This window comes from Cordyceps javanica, chromosome 2 (assembly GCF_051103115.1).
Source record: "Cordyceps javanica chromosome 2, complete sequence".
Classification (NCBI taxonomy): Eukaryota; Fungi; Ascomycota; class Sordariomycetes; order Hypocreales; family Cordycipitaceae; genus Cordyceps; species Cordyceps javanica.
The window spans coordinates 4,439,898-4,457,754 of record NC_139296.1 but is presented as its reverse complement, the minus strand read 5'-3'; the positions used below and the strand labels follow the sequence as shown (position 1 = coordinate 4,457,754).

General features: G+C 53.1%; 4 protein-coding genes across 4 annotated transcripts; all 4 read left to right on the top strand.

Annotated features, from left to right (window-relative positions):
- Window positions 1-2,804: 2,804 nt before the first annotated feature.
- On the top strand, window positions 2,805-3,876 carry V2A60_003830 (uncharacterized protein; the record flags this gene model as incomplete). The annotated part of the gene is made up of 2 exons (XM_083255156.1): window positions 2,805-3,208; window positions 3,300-3,876. 2 exons carry the CDS (start codon window positions 2,805-2,807, stop codon window positions 3,874-3,876), a joined length of 981 nt encoding a protein of 326 aa, XP_083111282.1.
- A 2,136-nt stretch (window positions 3,877-6,012) lies between these two features.
- Window positions 6,013-8,228, top strand: V2A60_003829 (CASC3/Barentsz eIF4AIII binding-domain-containing protein; the record flags this gene model as incomplete). Its single annotated transcript, XM_083255155.1, has 2 exons — window positions 6,013-6,647; window positions 6,722-8,228. The coding sequence occupies 2 exons, from the start codon at window positions 6,013-6,015 to the stop codon at window positions 8,226-8,228; spliced, it is 2,142 nt and encodes a 713-aa protein (XP_083111281.1).
- A 2,116-nt stretch (window positions 8,229-10,344) lies between these two features.
- V2A60_003828 (DUF5308 domain-containing protein) lies at window positions 10,345-10,926 on the top strand (the record flags this gene model as incomplete). Its single annotated transcript, XM_083255154.1, has 1 exon — window positions 10,345-10,926. The coding sequence occupies one exon, from the start codon at window positions 10,345-10,347 to the stop codon at window positions 10,924-10,926; it is 582 nt and encodes a 193-aa protein (XP_083111280.1).
- A 3,341-nt stretch (window positions 10,927-14,267) lies between these two features.
- V2A60_003827 (uncharacterized protein) lies at window positions 14,268-16,903 on the top strand (the record flags this gene model as incomplete). The annotated part of the gene is made up of 3 exons (XM_083255153.1): window positions 14,268-14,387; window positions 14,483-15,323; window positions 15,381-16,903. The coding sequence occupies 3 exons, from the start codon at window positions 14,268-14,270 to the stop codon at window positions 16,901-16,903; spliced, it is 2,484 nt and encodes an 827-aa protein (XP_083111279.1).
- Between the last annotated feature and the right edge of the window lie 954 nt (window positions 16,904-17,857).

Below are 17,857 nucleotides of genomic sequence, written 5' to 3'. Positions count from 1 at the left end.
TCACCTGTGCGCACGGCTGTCAGTTGGCTGTTGCTGCGGCTCGTGGTTGTGGCGGGGAGTTTTTTTTTTTTTTTTCTGGAGCTCTGATGTTCTGTGTCGACTGCTCACGGCGCCAAGATGAGGCCAAGCCAAATCGTAACCAACGGTCATCGAGGCATTGCGCATGACATGGCTTGGGGTAAACCATTCAAATGCAGGATTCAAGATTGCAGCTGCCTCATTCGTTCTTTGTTTCTCCACATGCTCCTCTTGATAAAGAGGTATCTGGATCTTCCCCTTGGGAAAGCGTTGTTGTGTAATCCGTACCGTGGACCTCCAGCATCAGCCTTATTTAGACTCCGTACCACATGTAGGTCACTCATGTCTGATCTCGCTGATTCGCTTTCTTGCGTAATCTTTGGACCAGGCAGAACGAGGCTTAGCTGTAACTCGCGCGAACGCTTGTATTACAATACTTGAAAGAAGATCACGGGCGCGAATGTTATAGAAGTACTGGGATGGAACGCAAAAGACTGTTTTGGGTTACAAAACTAGCCTTCACAATAATTCCTCCTGTACGTCTGCTGCGGGTTGCCATATGTATCACCGGTTAATGTTCAACTTCTTCAGAAGCGCAAGTCATGCTAATCACACAGCGAAGCACAAACAAACAATATGTCTGTCACTTCAGCATCATATGACCAACAGAACACATCGTTCGTAGATATAAAAGGGCAGCTGAACTGTCTCTCATATTGCAGTCAGGTCATGCTTTGTTAGCGCCAGAACGACACAGCCTCGCAACATGTCTCTGACCCTGGATATTTCGCCCGATGGTCTCTTTGAGCCGCCATATCCATCGGAGACAGCATGTTATGAATATGCTCAAAGAGCCATCTTTACGGAAACGGACCCAATCCGAATCGCTTTGCATAGTTGGAATACTTACACCTTGGTATCCAAGCGTCAAATCGTTCAGTTTCGCAAACATCCAGTTCCAGTTGATCGGCCCACACTTCGTAAGATGGCAAAAGGTCACAGCTATTTGATGGGATTTCTCATTTCAGACACAATAAAGTTGGGCGATCTTTATGTATATAAAGGCCCTCACACTTTCATAGATACTCTGAGACCAGAAGATTCGCCCTCGCTGGTGCTTGAGAGCTCACCCATTCATTTCCTGGCGAAATCTCTCACAAGGTTTGTCACGCTTCCTGCCACAGTAGCATACCGTTACTTATAGCGATCTATAAGCTAATACAGGACTCCTAACAGTATGTATGTCAACTCTTTCCTGCACGGCGCGTGTGATGCATCGGCATTAGAGCGGAAAGAGTGGCTGTGCCAATATGAGACGTTATTAGAATACCTGGTGACGCATCTCCCAATGGAGCTGTTTGACTGGGTCAACTATGTCAGAAATAATCTTCAATCGCTCTTTATCGGCAAAGAGCCCTATCCCCTCGTCCTGAGTAATGGAAACGTCGACCGGTCCAACGTCGTTTGCAACAAACGTACGGGTGTGATCACAGCTTGCCTCGACTGGGACTATACCGAAACATGTCCGTTTGGCATGCACATGTCGCATTTTTTCAACTTTCTTGGCTCTCCTATGGACAATCAGCGTTGGTATGTGTCCGACCTTTACAAGGACATACGAAAGTCTTTGCTCGCGACGTTCCGTGAACGGCTAAAGGGGAAGTACAACTCACACTTTGCGGTGGCCGAGTGGCTGGGAATCTTACTGGACAGAAGGAATGGGTTCGGTTGGGTTGATACAAGTCAACTTTTAGACATGGAATCGGAGAGAAGCATCCTGTCTCTTAGTTATCTCAACGCCTACGCCAGGCAGCACGATATACCATTGGGGCAACAGACTGAAGTTGCACAAAAGAAGCTGGAGAGTCTTAGAGAGAGCAGCCTATACAATTTTTCTTAGCACGCCTTGTTGTGGTATACTGCTTTTGAACATCGAAATGAAACATCAATATCGCCCCCCGCCCCCCCCCCCAAAGCAGTAGTGCTCAATGTTTCTTTAATAGTGATGTTTGGTACACGTTTGCCCTATCCACTCGCCGCGCAATCGTGACACAGAACTAGGTAGCAAGGCATGGCTGTTAATTGAGTAGCCGTAGTCCCAGATATAACTGCCAGTCCTGATTTCAAGAATAGCAAAAGAACAACCTAAAGCGGCCTTAATGTCCAGATCTAGGGGAAAGCAGGGCAAAATTGCTTCAGTCCAAACCGAGCAATTTGCCATGACGGCAATACAAAATTATGGCTGCAAGACACTATGAATCGAGCCGTCAACCTATACAAGTTCGGTATGTTGTTCTTATCGACTTGAATGACGTCGTGACTTCAACGACGTAGCTGTAGCACCACCGAAAGCAAAGTCACACCTCGAGAACGGGGCAGGGAAACGCGGTCCTCTATGGAACAGTTGCTTTTCCTGAGAATGTCGCCTGCGACCCATCTATAAGTATTGCGGGGTTTCCAGTTGCAAGTCTGGAAGCAGGTCGTCAGCAGCAGTGTAGGTGGCGGCGCACACCACAGTATCGACCCGGTCTTGATCTCGTTTCAATATTAAGCCCGCGTGACAGCTCTTCTGCGTGATTCACTATGTGCAAATCTATAGCCGCCTGGTTACGATGTCGCACCCAGCGGAGCCCGAGGGAGGGCATCTTGCCGTATCAATCGTGGCACGCCGAATAAGCGCCACGGATTGCCATTATCGTATTACGACATAACGTATAAATGGTCTCAAGTCCTTTTCCCAAGAGCGCTCGAATAGTCTGACAGCAAGACCACCAAGACCGTCCAAGATGCTGTCCAGTGAGAGCACGAACAAGATAATGATTGCCTTGTTCTTCCGCGAGAGGCCCACGCCGACCCAAAAAGAGTGCGATGAGTTTGTACACAAAATTACACAGAGCACTCCTGATTTAGACCTGCTCCAGGGCGGGAGCAGTTATACCGTGCTGGCGGGCGACTCCTACATTGTTCATTTTCGCAAGCCAACGGGGCGGTTGGACCGTGAACTGCTTCGCCAAGCTAGAGAGACGTACGGCGAATACGTGCCGGAGTTTGTCGAAGAGCACAAGCTCGGTGATCTCTGGGTGTACAAGATTACTCGAATGCACGGTGTTCCAGTGTATACGATACGGGTCAATCTCTCCGGCGAAATCGACGAGTCGCCTTTGTGCCGCACAGTTCGAGACTTTGCGAGGTTGGTCAATTTTCTGCCCCAGGAGTCACATTACCCCCAAAAGCAGACAGCAAAGTACTAACAAATCACTCTTCTGATCCAACTTCCGCAGGTTTTGTGCTGCCGGATGGAAGACTCGGCCCGCAAACTTACCGCCACCGCGGGAGACACTGCAGGACGAGTATCTCACTGCGCTGGAGAAAATCAGCCGTCTCCTGCCGGACCGGTTCCAGGCTGGCGTGAGGCTGGCGCAGGACGCAGTTCCTCGACTGTTTGACGGGGACTGGCCGATGGTGATCAACAACGGCAACTTGATGCGCCCGAACATGCTGGTCCGGGACGCGTCGTCGGGGGCGCTGGCGGGCCTGGTCGCGTGGAGCACGGCCGAGGTGAGCCCCTGGGGCATGATGGTGCCCGCCATCGAGACGATTCTGGGGCACACGAACTACGAAGGGACCTGGACGCGGATCGATGGCTATGACCGGCTGCGCCGTCTCTTCCACGACGAGCTGGACCGGGAGCTCGGTTGGCGGGCGCCGGACAGCCGCCTCGACGGGGTATACGTGCTCGGGCTGCTCCTGCAAAAGACGCCGCACTCGCTCGGGAGCTGCTGGCAGGCGCTCGAGGGCGTGTTGCCGGACGGGCACCTGGCGGTGTCATTTCTAACGTCGGCGTTGCTTGATTATTAGAGGTTGTAGGGTGAGGGCAGCGGGGTTGGAAACTGGTGGCCGAGCGAGGCGTCTGTCGCGGAACACAATAGATAAGTCGATGCCTAACGTGTGCGCTGTGAATAACGAGGCGCTGGCGTTGACTTGCACAAGTTGGAGGCTTCTGTAGCCAGTGTTATTCTAGTCCGAATTATTCTTCTTCTTTTTCTGCATAAATTGAGGGAGAGAGTCTTGTGCTGCTGGCATAAGCTTAGGTTGGATAGTGGAATTGCATGAGTATTCGCCTTGGCAGGCCTCGCTATCATGCGTTGTCGGTTGTACTGTGTACCACATTATGTTGAAGGGATGCACCCAACACGCGTGGTAATGTCCGATAAAGAGAGGCACTATCTCTCCTAGAGCCGTCATCGAATGTTGATCAATTGATGCCCAGCTGAGTGCGACATGGTGCAAGCGATCTGGGATGGGTGCTGCTTTAAGGGTGCCCCGTGGTGTAGTACTGAGTAGCATTGCTGCCTCATATGCCTCGTACGGCGTGACAGGCTTGTAGAGTTTGGAGCTGGTCCTTAACCTGTGTTGCTATTCGTTCATTCATTCATTTATTTATTTATTTTTTTGCATGCCATGGCCATTAGTACTGCTTGGATGAAGCCACATGTCAGAGCATAACAATATGATTTCAGACTTTTGGCGTGTCTTTTGCAGATGCCTGCCTGCGGTTGAACCTTCGCCTGGCCCCGTCTTGCCCTGTGTCGATGACGTGCGGAGAGGGCTGTGACGTGCGGTGTTTGGTCGTGTTGGTGGCAGCCTAGGAGGGTTGAATTTTTTTCTTTTTGTTTTCCTTTCTGGCCATTTGGCTGACTCGAAATATGAGCATGTGCAACTGGAAAGAGTCAAATCTTCTCATTGTCTATGTATGTGTTCTGGCAGCCATTAAGCTACAATGGTGTGCCACAGAGGTGGCAGCATGAACAGCGATGGATTGTCTGGGTCCTTTTTGTATGGCATGGAGCAAATCTATATTTGTATGCAGAATGAAGATGAAACAAGTCGATCAGGACACGAAATTCCCTCGCCTATTAATAATAACAGGCCACATGCTGCATTCCACATTCCTCTGGGCCGAGAAGGAGGGAAGAGAAAGGCGGCGCTCAAGCTAAGCCTATTATGGAGTAGCGTGACAGCAATTAGAAACCTTCATCTGTAGTTCAGGCACTAGCATCGCCTGTAGCTCCTGTCGCCTCACGGCCATAACCTTTGTTTACCAACTCGTCAAGAAAGCCAAAATACCTTAAAGAAGTCTGACTAGTATAGTCCTTATTCACTAGGAACCTAATTTCGTTGACGACCCAAAAGAAAGAAAGTTTTGCCCATCTCTAGTGTACGCTTCTCGGCGACGCTGCCTTCCACGGCCGCCCAGCTGATCGACTGTAGAGTAGCTTTGCTGCCAAACTGCTAAAACTGCTGATTTAGCGCTAGTTTTAGCGGCTGCTCCCTCGCGCCAGCAGCTTAGGTAGTACTTACTGCGGCACTCTTTTTATTCGAATACTTGTGTGTACCTTCTCCCTCGCCCTGTTTCCCCGCACATTTCAAGTATCTAGGCAGTACCGCCTATGATGCTTGCCTCGCCCGTTCTCTGCCCATCAACCCAAAGATGGTGCTGCTTTTTTTTTCCTGGCTGTCCTGATTCATCCCATCGTTTCTTATCCTCTATTCCCATACCCACCATCCTCGCCATTTGCTTCTTCTCTTCCCTTGCCTTTTTTTGTCTTCTCTCCCTCTTCTTTCATCAAAGACGCTCCCTCCCCGCAAAGGGCCACCACCAAAGCCGCAGCTCCTTCTTTTCCCCGATCCAGACATCACCCCTCGTCCTCCGTGACGTTGACGACTACGGCCGCTTAACGCCCGCGAAGCTTCTTCCCCCTTCAGCCGTTGCGCGTCCTTCATATCCTCCGATTCTCTATCACGCTGAATTTCCATCATCACCAGCGCTCTTCATTCTTTATCTTCCTCCTCTTTCCTTTTTTTTGTTCATCCATCGGCTTCCTTTGCCGTACGCACCGAACCGCATGACCGTTCTGCGATCCCTTAGCTCGATTGCGACTGTGACACACTGTTTGTCCGTTCTCTCCTCCCTGCTGTAGGCTCTTTGCAGCCATGGCTCCCGTCCCTGGGCGCAGAAACTTGCTTGGCCACCGCCGTCGCGTCGAGGACGAGGATGATGGCCGCCCAGACGGGCTCGATGTCGATGACGACTCCCTGACAGATGGTACCATGGCCACCGACGACCACGATGCCGCCGACAGCGATACCAGCAACATAGAGGACGCCTCTCCTACATCCGGCCTCGCCCAGAATGCCACCAATGGCTCTGCCAAATCACACTCGCAGCGTCTCTCCAAATCTGCGCTCCATCCAGCCCCTGCTATCGCACCGGCCGCATCTATCGCGAATCCGCCGCCCACCGACAGCCAGAAACAGCCACAGCAGACACAAGTCAGTAAAGTTGTGCCATCGCCACCTAAATCCCCTTCCGCGCCTGTCATTGTCAGCTCTTCCTCGGCGATGAATCCCGCTGGTCGTGGACCAAGCGCACGACGCGGCAACGAAAATGATGAATACAAACGCCGGCGAGATCAGGACCCTTCATTTGTTCCTAATAGAGGCGCATTCATCATGCACGACTCCAGGCATGTCCCGGGTCATCTGAATAACGCTTTCCGCCCTTTCAACCGGGGTAGAGGTCGAGGTGGTCGCGGTGGTTTTTCCGGTAACAGCTATAACCGCATAGGGTACGCTTCACACTCCCAACCCATGTCATTATTGCGCTCTTGTCATTGTCCCGTCCTAACGATGCTTGTGATAGTCCAATGTACCCACCGCCAGACCCGACAACGAACTCGCCCTGGCCACATGATATGCATGACGCCGCTTCTATTCCGCATTCTCGCCACTCCCGTCAAGTGTCGGTAGACGAGGGACCGCCAAACGGCAACGGCTACATCCCGACCTGCCAAGAGAGCGCCACGCCCATCAACCGAACTCTGTCGACAGAAAAGCACATTGGAAATGTCCAAGTTCGCGTCCATCTTCCCCCATATGAAAGGGATCCCTCCGTATACTCTGGTATTCAGATGAAGCAGTACACCAAGCTGCCGGATCACCGACCACCGCTTCGTAGGGATAAGCCGGTCCGCATCTCACTTCCCGGGAAGGGTCCAAAATACATTTATCCGGCTTCAGACCGGTCATTCGACTTCATCCCCAGGGCTCTTCGACCTAACCAGCAGCAGCGTGGTCGTGGCAAGCCCAGATCCGGCTTTGGCTCCGTGAGCGGCTTCTCCCGCCGAACCAGCAATTTCGGTGGCAGCTATTATGGTAGCATGTACTCTCCCAGTCTGAACCTCAGTCGTCGGTCATCTATTGTCCACGACAGGGAATTTATGTTCTCGCCAACTGGGTCTGTCGTGTCTCGCGCGCATCCAGGAGATAGGCCTGTCGTTCGTCTCCCCCCTGCCGGACGAATGGACATGATGGCGGACATTGGTAACCAGTTTGGACCGCCTATGCCCATGTCTATGCATGTGCCTATTGCCGTGCCCGCTGCCATGTCCGTGCCCGCTGCCATGCCCGTGGCCATATCCATGCCTATGCAGGAAATACCACCACCAAGCAGGGTGGATGGCAGCTCGATGGACGCCTCAGTACCCGCACTGCCTATGCATCAACCTCGGCCGCAGAAGAACATTTCTGTGGCACACATTGAAACACCCAGCACGCCTCATGGCGGTCCCCCTTTTCAACAGGCCTTCCACCAGCAAGTTCCGGTGCAAGTCAGCGGTGGCTACCCGCCAGACGGCCACTCGAGGAAGCCGTCACATTCACAGCACGTATCTGGTACACCACTGTCGCATATTCCAGAGCGACCTGCACATGCTGTGCCGTTCAACGGCAACGCATACCCTCAGCAAGGCTACTACCAGGGGCCGCCTCAACCTGTGCAGCCCAGCCATCAAGGCTACTATTACCAGGGCGGCTACGCAGGAGGCGGCATGAATGGTCAAGCAAGCGGCTACCCTTCGAATGCACCAAGCCCAATGACTGGCAACTATGCGATGCAGGGTCAAATGGAGCAGCAAGCGAGCCAGCCGGGAGGCACTGCCGGGTCTAATAATCTCGTTGCACAAGAGGTCAACGGCATGGTATACTATTTTGACCCTTCCCAGATGCAACCACCGACGACGTTTCCTCCGTACCCACCGGCGCAGACCTATCCTACGAGCTCCATGGGCATGCACGGGATGATGACTCCCAGCCCCGACACCTTCTATTACCCTCATCCCGCGTCGGGCATGGTTTACTATCCACAGTAGGATTGTGGACCAGTCGATGGAGAGGTGTTGCTCCCTTGCCCTCCGTCATATTGTGCTTTCTTATCCTGATTGTTTCCTGGAGTCTACGAATATGTGGCACTGGGCGTCCATTGATGTATTGTCTTTTTCCCTCTTTTCTCTCATCCCCTTGATGGAGTTTGGACTGAACCAAAACAACCGAATGGATTTCACTTTTTTTTTCTTTTACTTGGCAACGGGGCAAAAACTAGCATGCTTGAGCCTATTTTGATGTCTTTTTTGTTTCTGCTCTGGCCATCATCGATTCTCAAACCCGACTCACCTTTTTCTTTTCGCCGTGATTCTTTCTTGTATTAGCCAGCTTTTGTCGCCGATCTTTGCTTCAGCCCACGGGCATTCTTTCCTGCTTTTGCTGCGGGCCAGCTCCGCCTAATTTTCACCTCTTGGATTCCCTTTACTATTCACGGCCGCCTATGCGCTTTTCCTACCATCATCCTTTCTCTCTCTTTCTATTTCTTTTGTTTTGCTAACCACCCGCGTTGGGCTGGCAACGATGCTCGGTCTGGCATGCGTTTTCTGTTTTGCTCTTTGAGGGAACACCGAAAAGCCGATGGCAATGGCAAAAATACCGGCGTCGGCTGTTTTCTACTGCAGGCTGGGCCTATCTTTCTATCTGCATGATGGACATGGGCTGGTATTGACGCGGAAGGAAGGCCGGATGTTGCCCTTTTTTTTTCTTGTATCCCCCTTGTCTCATGACCTCTTTTTCCTCTTTGGCTTTGACTGGTACATTGGTTTTTATTTTCATGGTAGCGGTGTTGGTGGTGTTCTTGATGGATATGGGTATTTCTTACTTGATTAGAGGCGAAAGAATTCTTTTTCCTCTCTACTTGTCTCATGGCTTTGGACACTGTCGATTAACCCGTATGTGTCTTTTGTGAGGCAACATGTATGAGCACTTGTAGTCTTGCGGTGAAGTGTTTCCGGCATTATGGCCCTGGGGCGATCGCGACCTTGTCGAAGCGGGCAAAAGCAAAGAGAGGCCAACAAAGCGTGCCCACTCGAACCGTTGTAAGAGTTGCTAGTACTGAGTAGTCTATACCATGTCGGCACATTCCCAACCACCAAACTCCATCGCCAAGACGGGGTCAGCCCCTCCAATATAGTAATTTAGCACGAACTAGTCAGTTTTACCCCCCGCCGCCGCGCCAGGCTAAGTATCTTGTCTGCCCGAATTTATATCCCTCGGACACTTTGCTTCTCATGCACAATGACGGAGCTGGGGGGGAGAGGGGGTGGGCGGGGGTGTGCTTGCCTCTCTCTGAGAAAGAAAGAGAGCGGGAAAGCGGGGAGAGAAACTGCAAATGACTCTCTCTCTCTCTCGCTCTCTCGCTCTCTTTGCCCCCAGAGAAAGGAAGGGAGGGGGGGGGCGTTGCTGCGTCCCTCTCTTGAGCTTCTTTTGGTTGCTTCCCCGCTCCGCAAGACTGATACATGGACAATGTGATATTACATCATATAACGCCTACGGCGGCTAATGCAGAAAAATAGAAAAGGAAACGGTACGCAACGGCTTTTTATGCCGAGGAATGCCAATACAGGTGTACAGACAGCCCAGCCCTTGTCGTCGTCACATTTTTATATCCTTGTCCGCATCGCATCAACTCTGCCCCCCCCCCCTGGACCAGATATTTTGCTCATCTTATCTATCCAACCCCCCTTTTCCCCGCATGTTCTGTCCGTGCATCTTGTGATTAGCATCTACCGCTTGGGAAGCCGTTCGCCGATATCCTGCACGCCATCACCCGCAGCACCACAAGCACGGCCACGCCATTTAATATACCAAAATCCCGACCCCTCTCCTCTGTTATATACCGCCACCACTTTTGTGACACCATCGTCTCTCTCTCTCTCTTTTTCTATTCATCCGCGGGCATAGCTCGCCTCCTAATCACCTTTTCTGGGTATATTCTTTTCTCGTTCCTACTCTTGATTTATTTTCTTCGTCTGTTTTTCGTCTTTTCGACAAATCCTCTCGCGATATATCCATCTATACATACACACGTACATACATACATCTATGCATATATATATATATATATACATATATCAAACGTCACAGCACACAAACTAGCACGACATGGCCGACCTTCCTGCGCAGCACCCGTCGCTGTCGCTGCACCTCGCCGACGACGCCCTCACCCCGCTCATCACGTCCTCGCGGTCCCGCGCGCACCTCGAGTCGCTCACGGCGCTGGCGACGTCGGCGCTGACGAGCCAGACGGCCGCTCACCGCGTCGGCATGGGCGCCGTCGAGCGCATCATGGTCGAGTACCCACCGCCCGCCGCCGCCGCCGTCGTCTTGCAGTCCTATCTGCACCCACCATCACCACCACCACCACCAACGTCCACCACTACCGGCTCCGCCGCTGCCGCCGCCGCCGCCGCCGAGCCGTCGCCTTTGGCCCAGGGCGAAAGCAGCATCGGCGGCAGCGGCAGCGGCAGCGGCAGCAGCAGCAACCGCGGCAACAGCGACGGCAGCGCGACGGGGGAAGAGGAAGGAGGGGAATACGAAAAGCAGCAGAGCGCGCCGCGGCTGGTGAGCGTGGTCGTGGCGAGGAGCCCGCAGGAGGCGCGCGAGGCACAGAGGGCCTCGGCCAGGCTGGAGAGGGTCGGGAGGGAGTTTCAGAGCCAGTGGAGCGCGACGGGCGCTTCGTCTTGAAATTTGATTCTTGTCTGGATAGCATGGCGCGCATGCATGGCGTCTTTTGTTTTTTGCTTTTAAGGTTCTTTATTTTTGGAACTTGCTTGGCCTCGGGAGTGCATTGCTTGGGAGTTGTGGCTGCTACCGAATCATCCGCGATGGCGTTTCCTTTGTATACGACTGTAGATATGCATGTTGGTTGGAGTACAATATCAACTACCATTAGCTGCATTGCTTTGCTTTTCTGGGGTTGATCTAATTCATTTCATCTCATTTCATTTCTCCCCCCTTTTTTCATCCGCACGAACCACAGTGGACAATATTGTTAGGTCCTCTGATGCATGACTCCTAGTGACGGGTAGGAGGAGGCTCTGCGAGCCATGGGATGACACATTCAAGTGTTGTTCCGAAACGTCCTCCACCAAACGAGAGCGCAGATGAGACAGAGGTCGTCCTTTGTATTTTGGACTGGCCACTCGCTGGCTACGCATTGTCGAATAGACGCGAATAAGAAACGAGCAGCTCTACTTGCCCTCAGATTCGTGCTTATAGCAGCCTGCAACCTGCGCACACCGGGAGAGCTGCATTTGATGTAATCGTCTGATGAAATGCTGCTTTGCATTCCGTGCGTGTCAAACTAGCACGATTATGCAAGCCATTGCATACACACACTACTTACTACTCCTGTATGAAAAATTGGATATAAATAGAAGTGGTCGTGTGAGCTGCAAAAGTCCCTTGCATCAGCCTCAGAAACGATGTGGCTATGCGCAATATGCTCAAGGGCCGACAGTCGGGGATATGACTTATTCGCGACATGACGGTTTGATATGCTCCGGAGATACGAGAGGAGCTAGATTCATCACGGCACACAGTCTAGTTTGCTAGCCTTGAATCATAGGTTGGTAGCCAAAGGGCAGCGGTAGGTTCTGGCAAAATGTTCATCGTAGTGTGGTGGACAAAGATGATGGTACGCCTGGACGGGAACAGCATCTACAATGACTACGTTGCTGTCGACACGGAGTTGAGCAGTTCCATGAGCCTCTAATGCCGTAAACGAGTGCCTTTGGCCCTTGAGCGGCGTCGCTTCCGCCATGTGAAGCCGGCCATCAGGGCTCGTTGATCTTCCGTCACACCATGTTTCGGGTCTGAGTAGCAGATGGGTGAGTGCTCGCGCAACTTGTTACCTTTGTTGGGTGGGCGGAAAGAAGAATCGCGTGGCACAGGAAGCCGGTAAAAGTCAAGACAGCGCGCATAGACGTGTCAACAGGGCGCGAAACTCTGTCTGAAGAAAAACAAAATCCGGCCGTCGCGTCGGAAAAAAAAAAGCGTGTGCTACTCGTTTATCGTGCAAGTCGTGGTAAGTAGGCCCGAGACCGAGAGGACGGACAAGGGGCGGGAAACAACGAGGGCTAGATAGATCCAGATCATGACGTGATCTATGCGACAGATTTGTTCAGGCGACGGATGGGCTCATGCTGGAAGCTTTGATGGCCTGGGCGTGGACTAGGGATGTTGGCATGCCTTTTTGCTCGCGGCTCGTCGCAGGCTAGATGCGAGGCGGTTGAAAGGACAACAATGTCGGCATCATTCAGTCAGAGGGGGGGGAACTTGTAGTATCATTTGAATAGGATGGTTTTGAATGCATGTACTCCGAACATGGCTTGCATGGCAAGTACTCAGTAATTCAAGTGCGGCGTGTCGGCTTCTGGTGGCGCAGAGGCTAGGCAGCCAGAGAGGAAATGGTGCGCTCCCGGCTCAGAGTCCCGCAAGACACGGCTCGGGTACAGTGCCAGTTACAGTATCCGTACTGAGAGGGCATGACTGAGAGGGCGCCTACGTACTCCGTACTATCAGTACATTGGAAGCTTGGTTAACCTATTAGGCTAGAATATATCCACCCCCGCACGATTGGCCTTTGAGATTGCGAGTTCTGGCGGCTGCCTTTTTGGGGGGGGAGGCGACAAAGGAATGGAGTATTCAAATTACTTGCCATCCATTTTGCCATCGAGTGGCGTAGACAGCTACGTAATCTGCTCTGTGTCTTATCAGCTGCCTAGAGAAGAGGAGAAAAGAAGAGGAAACAAGCACTCCGTAGAAAAGAAGAAAAAAAGAGGAATGAAAGCCGACGATTCCGGAATCCGTATCTCGGTAGCTACGGGGGGGACAGGTGGGTGATGTGGCCCTGCCCTGCAACCCAATACGTAAGGTAACTCAGTACCTATATACCGACCTACCTCCCCACGTCCATGCAGGCCAAGGTCCTTTGATGGATAGACAGCCCCGTTGCACAGCGAAAAGTAATAGCTTGACCGAAAATGCTTCAGGTGGCACAGCATCACTTTTTGTCTCTGCCTGCTACTGCAATCGTCCTGCTTAGGACTGGGCTTGCGGGCCGGCCGGGGCGGGACCAGGGTTCAGATTAGGTGGGCGGGCGAAACAAGCCAGCGCCTTCCAGGCCGTTCAGCCAGCGGCGGCATACTGAGCTCTCAAGAGGGAAAAAAAAAGCAAAAATGGACCAAAAAAAAAAGAACCATTTTTCATCCGTATTGATCAAGTAACTTGCTTTGCCTACCTATCTATGTAGTTGCCCATCAATATGTAGGTAGGTAAATAGATGAGTGGCTAGTCAAGTAATGTTGGCATACGTGCACTCACTGTTCCGTACGAGGACACGCAATCCCCTCTGATCTGGCTGCCTGGGGCCTGGTTAGCACCAACTCAGTGGCTAAACTGTCCCCTCCCACTATCCTCCCACTATCCTCCCACTATCCTCCTCCCAGCAGACCACTAGCAACTCACCAACCCTCGCCCTGCTACACCCCAAAACCCACCCCTTCAGCGGCACACATTGATACCTCCAAGACCCTGACCCGCTGTGACCAAAGTAGGTCATCCTGTCTCCTCTTTTACCGCCTCCGCCTTTCCCCCAAAGCTGCCTCTCCCCTCTCCATCATCCTCCTCTCCTCTCCCCATCACCGCCTGTTTCTTCATCCATCCATTTGGTCCTCGGCGGCATCGAGGGACTGCTCGAGGCTGCTTCATCAAATACTCCTCGCTCTCTCGGCAACCATCACCTGTGTTCTCCTCTTCGTACCTATTCTGTAGCGTGCCAGATTCGCTCCGTCAGTCGGTGACGCACCCCATCTATACATACATTTCCTGCATTCGTCCTAGTTGTAAGTCGGTCGGCCCGCTTCACTGTAGCCCGATCGCCAGCCAAACACACACACACACACACACACACACACGCTCACCTCGCCCGTCCGTCCGTCCGTCCGTCCGTCCGCACCGCCATCTCTCAATCTCTCGGTCTACAAACTAACACCATCTCTTGGAAACAGAGTCCATCTGCAATCATGTCAGCTACGCACGCTGGTCCCGACGCCATGGTCACCGTCAAGGTGACCTACGACGGCACTACCCGCCGAGTCAAGATGCCTCTGCGTGAGATGGTCCCTAGAATTCTCGAGGAGCACGTACGTTTCTCTTGTGATTCTCCTTGCTGCTGGTCGCTATTCGATGAGAGCGGCCAGCAGCCTCGTTGAACGCCCTCCGTACTAACACCGCTTAGATCCGAACCTTCCTGCACATTCCTGCCGACCGCAAGGCCATGGTCGAGAGATACTCCGACTCGGCGGGATCCTTTGTACTCCTTGACTCCTCAAATCTCCCAGTCTACAAGCAGCTCTACCGCGCTGCCAAGGCCAAGTCCAAGCTCAAGCTGCGCGTCACGCTGGTGGAGGAGCCAAAGACCGACGCCGAGCCTGTGTCCACGCCCATCACAGAACCCGTCCCTGCTACCCAGCCAGAGCCCCAGCCCTTCGTTCCGCAGTCTCTAAACCTGCCTCTGCGCAACTGCGGTCCCAGCATGGCCAAGCAGTACGACCCGGCGCTGCTCGCCAAGGCCGCCAGCATGGTTGCTGATCGTGAGGAGCTCCGCAAAGACTTTGAAAGCCGCCTTAGCTGCCTCATGAGCCGCCAATCTCTGAACCCCAGCTCTGCGGATGCCCCCGTTGCGCCTCAGGATCAGCCCAGTCCCGCCATCTACGCCGTCTGCTGCAATATCTGCAGCAAGAGCATCCCCGACGCCCACTATCACTGCTCCACCTGCGACGACGGCGATTTTGATCTCTGCCAGTCTTGCATTGACCAAGGCATCACCTGCAAGAGCGATAACCATTGGCTCATCAAGCGTTCCATCGTTGACGGCACCATTGTCAAGAGCAGCACCGAAAAAATCTCTCCCAAGCCAAAGGCCAAGATGGTGAGGCACGAGCCAAAGATGACCCCCGTCTCGTACTCCGACTCCCTTCTTCCCAGTCCGCCGGTCCAGGTTCCGCAGCCCTCCTTCCTGTCAATCCCTGCTTGCACGGCTTTTGGGCCTATGCGCACCTGCAACACTTGCCTTGCTGGTAAGTTAATCGCGCTGCATTTGCACTGTCCCGCATCCTGAGGCTAACAATTTGTAGAACTCCCCGAGGCCCAGTTCCTGCACTGCCAAAAGTGCGAAGACTTTGACCTTTGCCAGCCCTGCTTCTCGGCAAATTCTCATGGTCACCATCCCATGCACGGCTTTGCCCCGGCCGTTTCGGGCACTGTGATGCCCGACTACATCAACATTAAGATGGCTCCTGGCAGAAACCGCATGCACATGGCCATTTGCGATGGCTGTGACCAGAACATCTGCGGTGTTCGCCACAAGTGCCTTGACTGTCCTGACTGGGACTACTGCAGCGAGTGCGTGGAGAATGCCAACTTTATTCACCCCAACCACCGCTTTGCTGCTCTGTACGAGCCCCTCAACCCGACGCATGCTTGCTCTTCCCTGGAGCCGATGCACATGGGCATTTGCTGTGACGGTCCCCTTTGCAAGTCTTCTGGAGGCTGGCCCACCTACATCAAGGGCACCCGCTACAAGTGTGCCATCTGCCCTGATCTCGACTTCTGCGCAAACTGCGAGGCCAGCCCCGCCAATGATCACAACAATACGCACCCTCTCATCAAGTTCAAGAGTCCCGTCCGCCACGTCAGCGTTACCACAACTGCAGAGCACCAGGACGGTAGACAGCTGCAGGCTCTGGGTGATCGTTTCGAGGCTCACTCTCAAGCCCCTTCTAGCACAAACGCCGTCAACGCTGTGCAGACCGTTGTCGATGTGAAGCCGGAGGAGCCAGAGGAGACCATGAACAAGGAGGAGGTGAAGGAGGAGGAACCGCTTGTTCAGCTCGAAGACGTCCCTCGAGCCAGGGAGGAGACGCTGGAGACCTTCCAGGAGGAGCAGCTTAAGGCTTGCTTTGTCCGTGAGAGCGTGCCTGATGGTACCATACATGGACTGAACCACGTCTTTGAGCAAACCTGGACGCTCCGCAATGACGGAGCTATCCCTTGGCCTGCTGGCTGCGTGGTCAAATTTTCCGGTGGCGACTACATGGGTCACGTAGACTCGACTCACCCCGCGGGCATCTCTGACCTTGTGTCGGCCTCGCAGTCCACCATCTGCTACTCGCAGCTCGCTCCGGGTCAGGAGTTCCAGTTCACCGTGCTCCTGCGCACCCCTGCACGTGCTGGCAAGTTCATCTCGTACTGGCGTCTATGCACTGAGGACGGCTACCGATTCGGCGAGCGTCTGTGGTGCGAGGTCCAGGTTCGGTCTGTCAAGGCCGCCCCTCCCGCCCCTGTTTTTGAAGAGGAAGAGCAGGAGCAGGAGCAGGAGCCCGAGAAGGTCGACGAGTCTCAAGCCAGCAGCACCATGATTTTCCCCAAGTTGGAGAAGGAATCTCCCACCGCTAGCGTACACGAGGAGGCGAAGCTCACACCCACCTCGCACGTGGCCTCGTCGATTCCCAGCGCCATTGCTAGCCCGGCCACAAAATCCTATCTCGATTGGGATGGCTCCGATGACGGCTTCATGACGGATGAGGAGTATGACATTCTTGACGCTTCGGATGAGGAATACCTCGAGGAGCAACACAGGAAGATGATGAAGGAGTAGGCCGCTGCAAGCCAGGGACGATGGAATTGGACTGGTGTTTAGGGAAATTTGACTTTTATTGTTGTAATCTTGACTCGTGGACGGTATGCAGCGCCACTGTACTTTTTTTGTTTTAGTGAAGCTTTTCTTTTCTTTCATTTGTTTTCCATACATGTTTGTCTATTTCAAGGTCTTGATGTATGCAGCCGCCCGAATTGGACGGATGAGCTACAGGACGCCATTCTTTTATTATTTTGCTGGATTAGGAAAGAAATTGACACTGGTATCTGAGAATTGTCGTGTGTGTGTGTGTTTATCTTCATGACACGGAACGGTTCAACATCAGCCTCTACCTCCGCTACCTTGGGGACGTTCATGGAGCAAGTGCCTTGCAGAATGCAGCTTATACGCGAGGGACGATGGGGCCACAACAGGCCATCACCTAGCACTATAGTGTATCCGAGATGTAATGCGTAGTATAAAAACCATTGCTTGATAAATGCTTGAATTAATTGATTCTGTTCGACTCGGAGAATTCCATTTTTCCAGCTGTCAGTACTACCCTACAGTCAGTCGCCGAATTGTTCGCTGGTGGTTGATGCCTGAGGAAAGAAAGCGGGAGTCAGGTGGACCTCTGGCGGGGGTCGGGAGTCGATTGGTTGCAGTTGCTTCTCAGCGTCATTCGCACTAAGCTAGTTCGCACTGGGCTAGCTCGCACTGGGCAGACGTGGGCAGCTGGGGTTCTTTGCTCATTTTGCTCGTGGGCTGTCGTTCACAGGCCACAGGTAACTGCCTAGTCAACTAGTTTATTAGAAGAGTTGGGCGGCCCTCCCTCCCCCCGTTGTGGTGGCTTTTCTTTTTTTTTTTTAAACCCCCTTCTTCACCACAGCAAGCCTTGCCGTGAACGGCTCCGTGTGCATCCGCCTCCCACAACACCAAACAAAGGCTGGACCATCTTTCCCCCCCAGTCCGTCC